At 47.1% G+C, this 11,536-nt stretch overlaps 1 protein-coding gene across 1 annotated transcript; it reads right to left on the bottom strand.

Annotated features, from left to right (window-relative positions):
- Window positions 1-6,460: 6,460 nt before the first annotated feature.
- On the bottom strand, window positions 6,461-7,217 carry LOC119346833 (pathogenesis-related protein PRB1-2-like). Its single transcript, XM_037615962.1, has one exon. The coding sequence runs from the start codon at window positions 7,208-7,210 to the stop codon at window positions 6,707-6,709; it is 504 nt and encodes a 167-aa protein (XP_037471859.1). The 5' UTR covers window positions 7,211-7,217; the 3' UTR covers window positions 6,461-6,706.
- Between the last annotated feature and the right edge of the window lie 4,319 nt (window positions 7,218-11,536).

The raw sequence follows: 11,536 nt of genomic DNA on the forward strand, positions 1-11,536 counted from the left end.
CCTTGGTTTTTCTCTTCCTGCTGGGCGGCCCGGGTCTGGGCGTCGGCGAGGCAATACTCGATGGACTCTTGCACACATGCGGTAGCCGACTCGGCGTGTTTCCCCCTTTTGGCCCCTTTGTTGTCGTCCAGGCGCCCGTCGGCCGCGCCCAGCGTTGGCGTGTCCGGCTTGTACGTCTCCTTGGCCTTGAACAGGGTGCGCCAGACATCCGCCCACTTCTCGCACTTCTTGATCAGCTTGAAGACGCGGAGGTACTTGTAATCTTGGTCGCTGCTGTCCTGGCGAAACATGGCGAACATCCGCACCAGCTGCGCCGAGGAACAACAGTCGGCGGGCGCACAGACGGCGAAAAGAAAAGCGAGAGACCGGCGTGCCATACCTGATCCTTGATGCTGGCACCGCTCTCTGGGTGAGCCGCGATCTCCTCGATGATCTCATGCCATTTGTTGCACGCCGTTTGGATGAGCCCCCTATGGTTCGACATTGCCTTCGACCCGCGCTGCATGTGGACGCCTTTGAAGTAGGGGCCGACGAGCTTGAGCTCGTCGAACTCGACCTTGATGCGCTCTCAATATGTCTCGACGCTCTGGTTTGTGCCGGTGATCGGGTCGAGGTAGACGACTTTCCACGCTTTGGCGAGGCACTCGCCCTCCTTGGACGCCCACTTGATGCGCGGCTCGTCGGTCCTGGCCGCCCGCTTCTTCTTCTTCTTCTTCTTCTTCTTCTTCTTCTTCTTCTTCTTCTTCTTCTTCTTCTTCTTCTTCTTCTTCTTCTTCCCTTTCCACGCCGGAGCAGGCACCGGCTCCTCCTCCTCTGGCTCCTCCTCACCGTAGTCGAGCTCGCCGTCCATGTCGTCGTTGAGGTCCATTGTGTCGTCTCGGGCAATGAACCCGGGGGAGGCGCCGGCGGCGGCTGAGCCGGTCGTGATGATGTCGTCCATGTCGGCCTCCTCGTGTTGGTGTCGCCGAGATGCGACGAGGAGGCTTGTGAGAAGAGCAGCGCGCCACGGCGGAGAGGTGGCGTCGGGAGGCTGCATAGGCCAGCGGCGAGTAGGTGTACGGAGGGTACTGCACGCCGTCGAAAGCGGGCGAGGTCGTGCGCTGGGTCGGGTGACCATGGGGGAAGGTGATGTTGGGGTCGAACCTGCCGTGCGCGTCGCCGTAGGCATAGCCCAGCAACAGCGTGCAACCCCAGGGTTGTGGTGATGACGAGAAGCCGGCCGGAGAGCCGACACTTTGCTAGCTCCAGGACGCGTACGGGCCGTGGCCGCCAGGTGGATTCATTATCCCTGCGCGACCCGCCTTGGTTTGTTCGGCCGAGTGCTCCGCCTGCTCCACCACCGGGCCTTCTTGGTGTTCGCCTTGTTCCGCCGGTCGGTGGTGACAGCCTCCCGGCGCTGAACTTCCGCCCTCCAGTCGGCGTTAGACATGCCCGGGGGCTTGGACGGCGGCGCCCTCTGCTTCCTCTGCTTCGGCTGGGTGGCGGCGGCGTTGGCTTCCGTCGCGGCGCGATGGACCACGTACTTCTTCGGCGGCATGGCGGCCGGCTGGGAGGGGAGAAGGAGGAGAATGGCGGGAGGAATGGAGAATGAGAGGGAAGACGAGGGGGGAAAGCGGGAGGAAACGGCTGGAAAAGGGCCTTCTCTCGCCGACAGAGCGGCCCCACGCCCCTTTTTTCTTCTGTCGGCGCCCCCGGGTGACCCCGGGCGCTTGGGTTCGGCCCGGGGTCGCCGGTTGTTATTTCGGCCCAAACCGGCGCTAAATGAGATCCTGAGGGTGTGACTGGGCCAATTTTCGGTTGCCAACGCTAAAAAAACGCTTTGGAGGCCTGTTGGGGGCGCGGCTGGGGTTACTCTAATAACCGGTTTGGTGAACCTGAATGGAAGCAAGGAAGGAAATCCAAACTTGAGTTTGATAGCCAAACTACTAGATTTAGCAAACAGCTGCTGCTGCTTCAGGTAGTACATGCGACGAACACACTCGCGTACAGATGAAATGGTGTTGCTCACGTACACTATAACTAACTAGTACTTCCTCGGTTCCTAAATATATGTCATTAGAGAGACTTCAGTATAGATTACATACGGATGTATATCAATATATTTTAGCGTAAATTTATTTATTTTATTCCGTATGTAGTTCATATTAAAAAATTTAAAAAGACTTATATTTCGAAACGGAGGGAGTAGTTGATTGCTATATTGTATACTAGACTAGTCCTATTATAGGACAAACTATGTACATGCCAGCCGACAGTTTCCTAGTATGAATATGGACTTGCATCAACTCTAATGTTTACCTTAAAAAAAAATCAACTCTAATGTCCTAGCCGCACTGGTCCGATCCTGAATTTCATCCTCGCGTAATAGATTCCCTGGCATGCGGCCGTTGCCGCCACCATGTACCCCGGTTCGTACGAAGAAGTAGCAACAACCTTCTACTTCTGAGATTGCCAGCTGACTGGACTGTCTTCGAGGAAGAACAACACAGCTGACGTGTGCTAATCATGTAGTCCACCTCGCCACAATGGTCCGAGTCGTTGGAGAAGACCAAGGTTTATTCGTCACCACGACAATACACGCATCCGTGCGTCAGTGTGTCGGCGATGTAGCGGAACAAGTGTTCTACAGATGTGAGGTGATCGCTGGATGAAGTCTCCATGAATCGACGCAAGAACTTGACAGTGAATGAGATGTCTAGTTAGGTGTGCACGAGGTACCTGAGACTGCCATGACACCGTGTTAGAATTAAGGGCGGACATGGTCCGGTCCGGTCCGGTCCCTGACCGAGCTGCCGGCGGACCGGACCGGACCATACTGACCAGCTGGGCGGTCCTGATTTCAGGGACCGGACCGACCGCGCTCCAGCCTTGGCCGGATCGAGAGGACCGGCCGTCGTCACCGTAAATGAGGGCACAACGCGCACTGAGGGATTGCTGGACAGTGCAGGAAGTGATAGGATGCGGCGGCGCCATTGTTAGCCATCAACCTATGTGTGTTTGCTGCTTAGTAGATTTTCTGTCCATTTCTTCTTCGATACAACCCCTAAACACATCAATGGAGGAAATCTCTTTATACCCCTTTATAAACAAAGGGTAGGATGGTCTTTTCTCGCATCGAGACAACCAAAGGACAAATTGAGCACAGAACCTCCCGGTCACACACAGAGGGGTAAACCACTCCATCAACGAAGCTACCATGCCTAATTAGCAGCGCAGAAATTTAAAAACTATTGTCCTAGTTTAGGAAGCTTGCCATGCAGTATTAAATATCATGGCGAGATAAGGGCTGCGACGTTAAGACTATCCACAGTGGGAGTAACATACAGTGTAACATCACACTTATCTAGGCAAAATAGATAATGTGGCATGTAATTAATGAAGAAAGAGAGGCATGTGGTAACATAGCTAGTTAGTGATACATCACACATATCAAGAAAAGATGAGTCTACAACCTAATAAATGAAATGATGCATGACACAACACATATGTTACCACCCACTGTCAAGGTAATAACATAGACTAGTAACATATGCATATTACTACTCTAAGTTACTCCCCACTATGACTAATCTAATAGGAACCGGCCGTGCAGGCGCTTGCTTTTACAACAGATTAGCATGCATGGCATGCAGCCTTTATTAGCGTGAGTTTTGTGGCAGCTATAATTACGGGCATTAATTAACATAGAAAAGGAAAACGAATCGCCCGCGATTACTGGTGAGAATTACCCGTATGGAGCTCCCACGCGACGAAGCATTGGTCCTAGAGTTTTGGTCATTGTGCCCAATATACCCGGGCGGGGAGAGTATGAACAACGACATATTTGAACATTTTTGGAATTTTGAACGCAACTTTTTTTAAACACGAACATTGTTTAAAATTTGAAAAATATATGAAATGGCAAACAATTTTTTTGAAAGTGGAACACATTTTGAAACTCCGAAAAACAATTTAAAATGGGAAAAACTGAATTCCAAACAATTTTAAAACTCTGAACTTTTTTAAAACAAAATTATTTTTCGAATTCTTCAAACTTCTTGGGAAATATGAATAAATAAATAAGTATGTTGAAAATTTATGAACTTTACAATTTTTGGAAAAGAAAAAATAAATGGAAAAAAAATAAAAAATGATTCATGAACTTTTTCCCAAACCGGTAAAACTGACCTGGAACCATCTAGAAGGTTTCAAAAAATGGCATCTCAGAGGCAATGAACAGATTAAAATGGGCAGGCCCATGTTCACTCGTATTGACCTGGTATTTGCGAAACAACGAACTATTTTTGGACATTTTTAATATGACCCCAACTCTTGCGAACAGGTTGGCATGACCATGTTAGGCTTCCATGCCATGTTTGAATAATTTTCGATACCGTATGCAAGTTGCGACAGGTCCGGTCATTTATGAGCATTTTTTGATCAAGAAAACTACAGAAAATGCAAAACTTGTCGAAAACCCAAACAACTTGGCATGATGCCACGAATTAGAGATACAAGGTCATGAGAAAAACTTGGGGTCATTCCAAGGTTGTCAAGAAACTACGTGCTCTCAGACGGTGCCTTCTGGCAGGACACCCTCCATTAAATATGGTCTAATTTTGGACATTGTTGAAATAAGTCTAACTTGTGTAAGTTGGTGGGAATGCCCGTTGTAGGCATCCATGCAATGTTTGAACAAATTTCGACACCGTATGCAAATTGCGACACATCCAACTGAAGGAAATATGCCCTAAAGGCAATAATAAAGTTGTTATTTATATTTTCTTATATCATGATACATATTTATTATTCATGCTAGAATTGTATTAACCGGAAATTTGATACATGTGTGGATACATAGACAAAACACAGTGTCCCTAGTAAGCCTCTACTAGACTAGCTCGTTAATCAAAGATGGTTAAATTTTCTAGCCATAGACATGTCTTGTCATTTGATGAACGGGATCACATCATTAGGAGAATGATGTGACCGACAAGACCCATCCGTTAGCTTAGCATATTGATCGTTAAGTTTTATTGCTATTGCTTTCTTCATGTCAAATACATATTCCGTCGACTATGAGATTATGCAACTCCCGAATACCGAAGGAGTACCTTATGTGCTATCAAACGTCACAACGTAACTGGGTGATTATAAAAATGCTCTATAGGTATTTCCAGAGGTGTTTGTTGGGGTGGCATAGATCGAGATTAGGATTTTTAACTCTGAGTATCGGAGAGGTATTTCTGGGCCCTCTCGGTAATGCACATCATGATAAGCCTTGCAAGCAATGTGACTAATGAGTTAGTTGTGAGATGATGCATTATGGAACGAGTAAAGAGACTTGCCGGTAACGAGATTGAACTAGGTATGAAGATACCGACGATCGAATCTCGGGCAACTAACATACCGATGACAAAGGGAATAACGTATGTTGTCATTACGGTACGCCCGATAAAGATCGTTGCAGAATATGTGAAAACCAATATGAGCATCTAGGTTCCGCTATTGGTTATTGACCGGAGAGGTGTCTCGGTCATGTCCGCGTGCGCGTGGCCAAGGGAGAGTGTTAACATAAAATAGAGGTTAGAGAGGACAGTCCCTCCCCACCGTCCTCCTCCGGCATTGAGAACTCCTGCGAGAAAGCTTTGTTGTGCTGCAAAGTTTGAAGTTGAAAACATGTCTGTTATGTGAAAAACAAGAGAAAAGTACTTGCATGAATCATGATGCAGAAATAGATGGCTACATAAGGAGGACCGCGGGCATGTATCCAGCGCTAGTCGATTTTTAGAAGAACATGGAAGAAAATGATGGAAGTCGATTTGCCCAACCCCATCTAGCAGGATAAAGCATGCAGGCATGCATGAATACTTTACGTGCTTCAACCCTGTCTAGCCAGCCACCGCACAGCCGGCAAACCGCTCCGCCCACCGGTACTTCCTGCCAGAACGCCGTCACCGCTTGTACCCTTCTCCACCTTCCAGAGCACGACTTGCAACTCAACTGTGACTTGGTGAACTCGACGTGCCAGTCTGCGTGCTAACGTGTAGACCGCGAATCCGTGGGCGGAGGCGCAGCACAACGCTGTGCTTGGCCAGCATTCTCAACATTGCCACCGCTGTGCTACTTGTCGTGGCGGCCTCACAGTTGACGGGTCCTTGGCGACACGGTGGAGTTCCGGGTCGATCCATGTCCTTGGTGCTGTGTCGACAACCAACACCGTGTCACCGCATAACGACTCCAGCATCTAGCTAGTACGAGTGGTGCGTTAAAGGGCTGAAGAAATCAACCAAACTCTCGGGAAGGAAAGGAAAACCCAAAGAAAAAACAGGCCTAAATCTGGGCGGAAACGGAGAAATACTACCAAACTCTCGCCTCGAAATCTCGAATGAGTACGTGGACGCAAAAACAAGAATAATGTATCCGCGTGAAAGGAAAGCACAGCAGTGCTTCCGCGTGACGTTCATTTGCCTGTGTTGGATCTTTCCTAACTTCAAGATTTGAACAAAACAAAATATATAAATGGACGCATACGGCCGGGCGTCGACTACATTTACATGCACCACAGAGCCGGGGCATGGACACATGCAGGCCGGTGACTGTGCTTATTTGCGTATAACATATGTAGACGTAAATATTCGAAAGACACTACAGTTTTTTCGCTTTATAAAACACACACACACGCACACATAAGCACGATACCACAAATCACACACAAACACACGTACTACTTGGCGAGGAAAGGGCCCCGGCCTCGGACGTTGCCCGGGGGATCGTAGCTGCAGATGATGAAGACGCCCCGGTTCCTATCACAGATCACGCGGGCGCAACCGATGCGGGTCGACCTGCGCCACACCACCTGTGTGTAGTGCCCGCAAACCTTGCCCGTGTCGCAGGTATTGCTGCCGCGATGGTAGTTCTGCTTCTCAGATACCCAACTGTTCACCGCGTTGGCTGCGGTCATCCGCTGCGAGGACCCCCAGTAGATGTTCTCCCCGAACCGCCCACCGGAGTGCACCAGCCGGCAGTCGGCGCGGCGCTCCGCCGCGTAGTCCTGTGCGAACTTGGCCACGTTGTTGTTCCACACCACAGGGCCGACGCCGTCCGCTGCACGGGCGCGATTGTGCAGGTTGATGTAGTCCTGCGGGGTGTTCTGCGACGAGACATTGGCTACCACGGCCATGGCCATGGCCAGGGTGAACAATGCAAGACTACTCTTGGAAGATGCCATGACTAGAAGTGGTGGCTCGAGATCGATGTAGAGCGCTGCAATTTGACTTGTATTTGTAGCCTCGAGACGTGGACAAAGTCCATGTATTGCAAACAAGCAACAAGGAGATGCACGTATCATGACTTGCAGCTCCTAGCTACAAGTGGCAACATTCATACGTATGACAAGAAGTAGCTAGTTACTTCCATGCAATTTCCCGAGACATAGACATGCTGGTAAATTAGGTCGGGGAGTCGGGTTTTAGTATGGAACTACCTACATCATAAGAGTATCTCTAATCAATCCTCTATAATTTAAGATATAAATGGCCGAGTAAATTTTAGAGGAGTTTATTTACTCCTCTAAAAATGTGTGGTTTGTAGCCGATCCCTCCCTTATTTTTTTTTGTGCAAAATATTCCTAATTTTATTTAAATACTACATTTCAGCTACATATTTTTTCATAGGTATTAAATCTAAACATAATAATTGACGTTCATACAATTAACAAATATTAGAAATTCAAAGTTTACAAATCAAATTATTCAAATTCAAACACACAGAAGGGTTCAGTTGAAGTAAAGAGCATGATAAAACCACAACTATGAAGTGCCATGAGGATGTCAGTGATGCTCAATAAGATCATCCAAGAGTACGGGTATGAACTGTTCGGTTCTCCATGCTACGATTCGCTGCGAGGATCTCTGCATCATGTTTGCATCGTGATCTAGGACCGTGGAGTTTCAATACTCGGCAAGACCACGAATAATGCCAAAGTGCTTCTGAAGCATACCAAAAACTCTCTTTGAATCCTTCCGTTTTGACCATTGGTAAACGGAGTAGTTTTTTATTGAGAATATAACCAGGCTGTTTGTAACCATGAGTACCACTACTTGCATCACACATACGCATGTCAAGATTGAAACATTGATTTGTGATGGATGTAGCTCATCTATAACAAAATGTATCATTGTATTTCATCTGAAGATTCCACATGGCTCTAATCCTGGAAAATCCCAATATTTCGTCGTCTGAATCTATTCAAATTGTAAAGCTAATCCATCGATTTCCTGGAGGAATGAAACAATCCGACTACTTATACTTCAATCAGATAGGTAATTAATTGAGTTCGACCAATAAAACGACAAACATGATTTAAAACTAGACGGAGCACCTAGATATTCCTGGATGCAGTGGAGGACCAATAAAACATAATCAGAGACGCTGATGGCACTGTAGTAGCGGCGAGCAGTAAAGGGTATGATTCAGTCCCTAATGTTTTAACAGCAGAAGCTTTAGCTTGTAGAGATGGAGCTAAGATGATGAAGATTCTCAATATTCGGCAAGGAACAATGGAGACTGATTCTCAGGAGCTTGTGTCCTTTTGGAGATCCAGAAAACATCATAGATCTAGCATCTTGTCGATTATCAATGAAATACAAGAGCTGGTAGAAGGATGTAGTGGTTTTGATATTTACCATGTTAAGAGGGAGGCAAATATAGGAGCTCACAAAGTTGCCAAATTTGCTTCTGAATCAAATCCGGAGTGTGCCTGGATTCACCAGGTGCCGGATAGCATCCTTCGGTGTACTAGACAAGATTGTAATCATGTTACTAGTTAATGATGAAGCTCTTGTTTGAATCGCAAAAAAAAGTTCGGATGGGAGAAGATAATAGTGGTCACTCCTTGTCCCTGCAACGCAATGTAGTCGAAATACATAGTGTATTCATTCAATTTTTCTGCCCTAAACTGACATGCAGAATCTGATAGCAAATAATCCAACTAACTTTAGACATGTAATTATATTGACAGCCACATCCCCATGTCTACGTCTTTCAATGAAGAAAATCGAATTATATGAAAATTAAATTCTAGATCAATATGGTTAATTAATCACATCATTTGATTGCAACATTAGAGTTGACTCTAGACACGTGAATGTGTGATGCTAGTATAGGGATCGGATAAGGACTACCATTTCGTGTTTAGCTTAGATGCTTTGATAGTTTTTAAACATTAAAATGCACTATTTGTTTAATCCATTGCTCCATTAGCTTGCCTTGACAACTTCTACACGCCTGTAGCTTAGAGTATCGTGTTTGACTGTAACAAGAGAAGGTTTGCTTAAACATGATGGAAGTAGAGAAAATGCAACATTGTCAGCTAATCAACAAGAGAAAATGCGTGACTAGTTCAAAGGCTGAGCACAGCGACTAAGCAACAACATACCACCACCTCTTTTTTCTGTATATAAGGATCTGAACAGGCAAAATGCCCCTTTGGTAGAATAACAACTAGCAACATATTAGATTCATAATACTGGCCAGTAGCGCCTTCAATATGGTTGAAATAGACAAAGTCCACGACTGTCACTCTCTGTAAACTAGTGGCCCGGTCTATGATGTTGTTTGTAGCTTAACGACCAAGCAGAACGACTAAACAGCACATCACCATTTCTTTATATACCACAAATTAATGTACATCGATCCACAACTAATTTAGCTATTATAGGGATCTGGACGGGAAAGATGCTACTTGTTACTAACAAGATGAGTAATGGGCCAAACGCACCTCGAATATGATAGCTTAAGTATGTCTTTAGTGTTGGGACAAACCTCCAACCAGCTCTCTCTATCTCTCATTCGCACCAATGAAGGTGGAAGATGGAAAACACGATTTTCCCGACCCACAAACGTCTCGGCCGCATGAACGGCGCCTCGGCCGCATGAACGGCCTTACTTTACTGGGCACATATCCAGGTTCGGCAACAGATCATAGCCTACCCATAGGAGCTCTCTCTCCTGCCGACCGGGCGCACACCATGGTCCCTGCGGAGATTACGCTCATCTCTAGTTTTCCTAGGCTCGGCTCATTCCGACGCCACACCCACACGAGAGACTACTGGAGACTAACATCTCTCCTACCTCCTCTACTTTCTCTACACACACCGCGGGATCTACAAATAGCCTTACGCACGCACACAGCCACGGCCACACCGGCCACTAACACACGCACGCGCGGATCACCCGGCCAGTACTAGCACGTACTCACCTGGGCTAACAAACTCAGCCATGCATTGCCATGCACTAACAGCCCACAACTCTAGCTAACAGCTGCTGCCTTACAAGAGCCGGACCCGGAGGGCACACACACGCCGGACAATGCCCAGACAATGCCCACACCCTCCATGGACTTGACCTGGACGTGCTCATGCCGGTCACAACCGTGACAAGCATGGCTTATTGCAAACACTTAGTTATAGTACACCATAATTAAGCGGTGAAGACGTGAGATGAAAGAAAAGTTATAGCAACCAAAAAAGTTTGAAAACCGCAAATCCATACAACGACATGCATGTCAGGTCATTTGACCACATATACACACATAACAATGAATATAGCACACAGACAAAACTTATTCAGAAAAAAAATACATAGTTCAAACATAAAATTTATAAGCTCTTTTATGGTGATTGCAGAGTTACCACATGTTCTTTCAGGTAACTCTCAATTTGATTATTTTTCATCGCCTAGTTTATCATGTTAATTAAAATTATTATTTTTAATCAATAAGAGAACGACCATCAAAGATGGCCAAATTTACAAATTTTCTGCCACCGCCTATGTGAGAAAAAAAAGTTTCATAGAGAGTCAATGAGTCCAACTAGGCAAACCCTCGCCGTGATCGCTGTCCCTCCCTACCTCCTAGCGCAGCTGCGACAGGAAGGTCGCTCACCGCCCCATGTCCGCACGGCCGGTCACAGCCACAACCGTACCCAGACGGCGGCGGTGCCACCGATGCATCCGTCCTGCTCCCTCTCCTTCTCGCCCTGCATGATGCCGCACCACGGTCTTCCAGGCGCACTTGACCCGGGTACGCCACAACCGCCACGGTCGGATGCTCCACCGCGAATCGGCTATAGGCGCTGCCAGTCCTTGTCTCCCGCTGCTTCAGATCCCCAGTCTCGCCCAGTCACCGCACCACCTTGCGTCGGCACTGCTGAATGCCGAAACGCCCGCCGCCTGCGTTTCCTTCTCTACACACGAGCCCGCAACGCCGTCCATGGTAGCACCACCGTCGGTCGACCTAACCCTCCACTGGCTTGCCAGCGAGTAGAACTCCAATTTAACCACATGGTCATATTGTCTCGATGTTCTGATTTAGCTTAAGGTCTTGTTTGTTTGGGCTTATGTTTCTGCTTTTGCAACTTTTCCACTTTGGCCAAAAAGACAAAAAAGCTCCTAAATAGGGGCATTTGACTTATTTAGGAGCTTTTTTGCCTTTTTGGCCAAAGTAGAAAAGCTGCAAAAGCAGAAGCATAGGGCAAAACAAACAGGGCCTAACAGC

The sequence above is a fragment of the Triticum dicoccoides genome, unplaced genomic scaffold, assembly GCF_002162155.2.
Source record: "Triticum dicoccoides isolate Atlit2015 ecotype Zavitan unplaced genomic scaffold, WEW_v2.0 scaffold52232, whole genome shotgun sequence".
Classification (NCBI taxonomy): Eukaryota; Viridiplantae; Streptophyta; class Magnoliopsida; order Poales; family Poaceae; genus Triticum; species Triticum dicoccoides.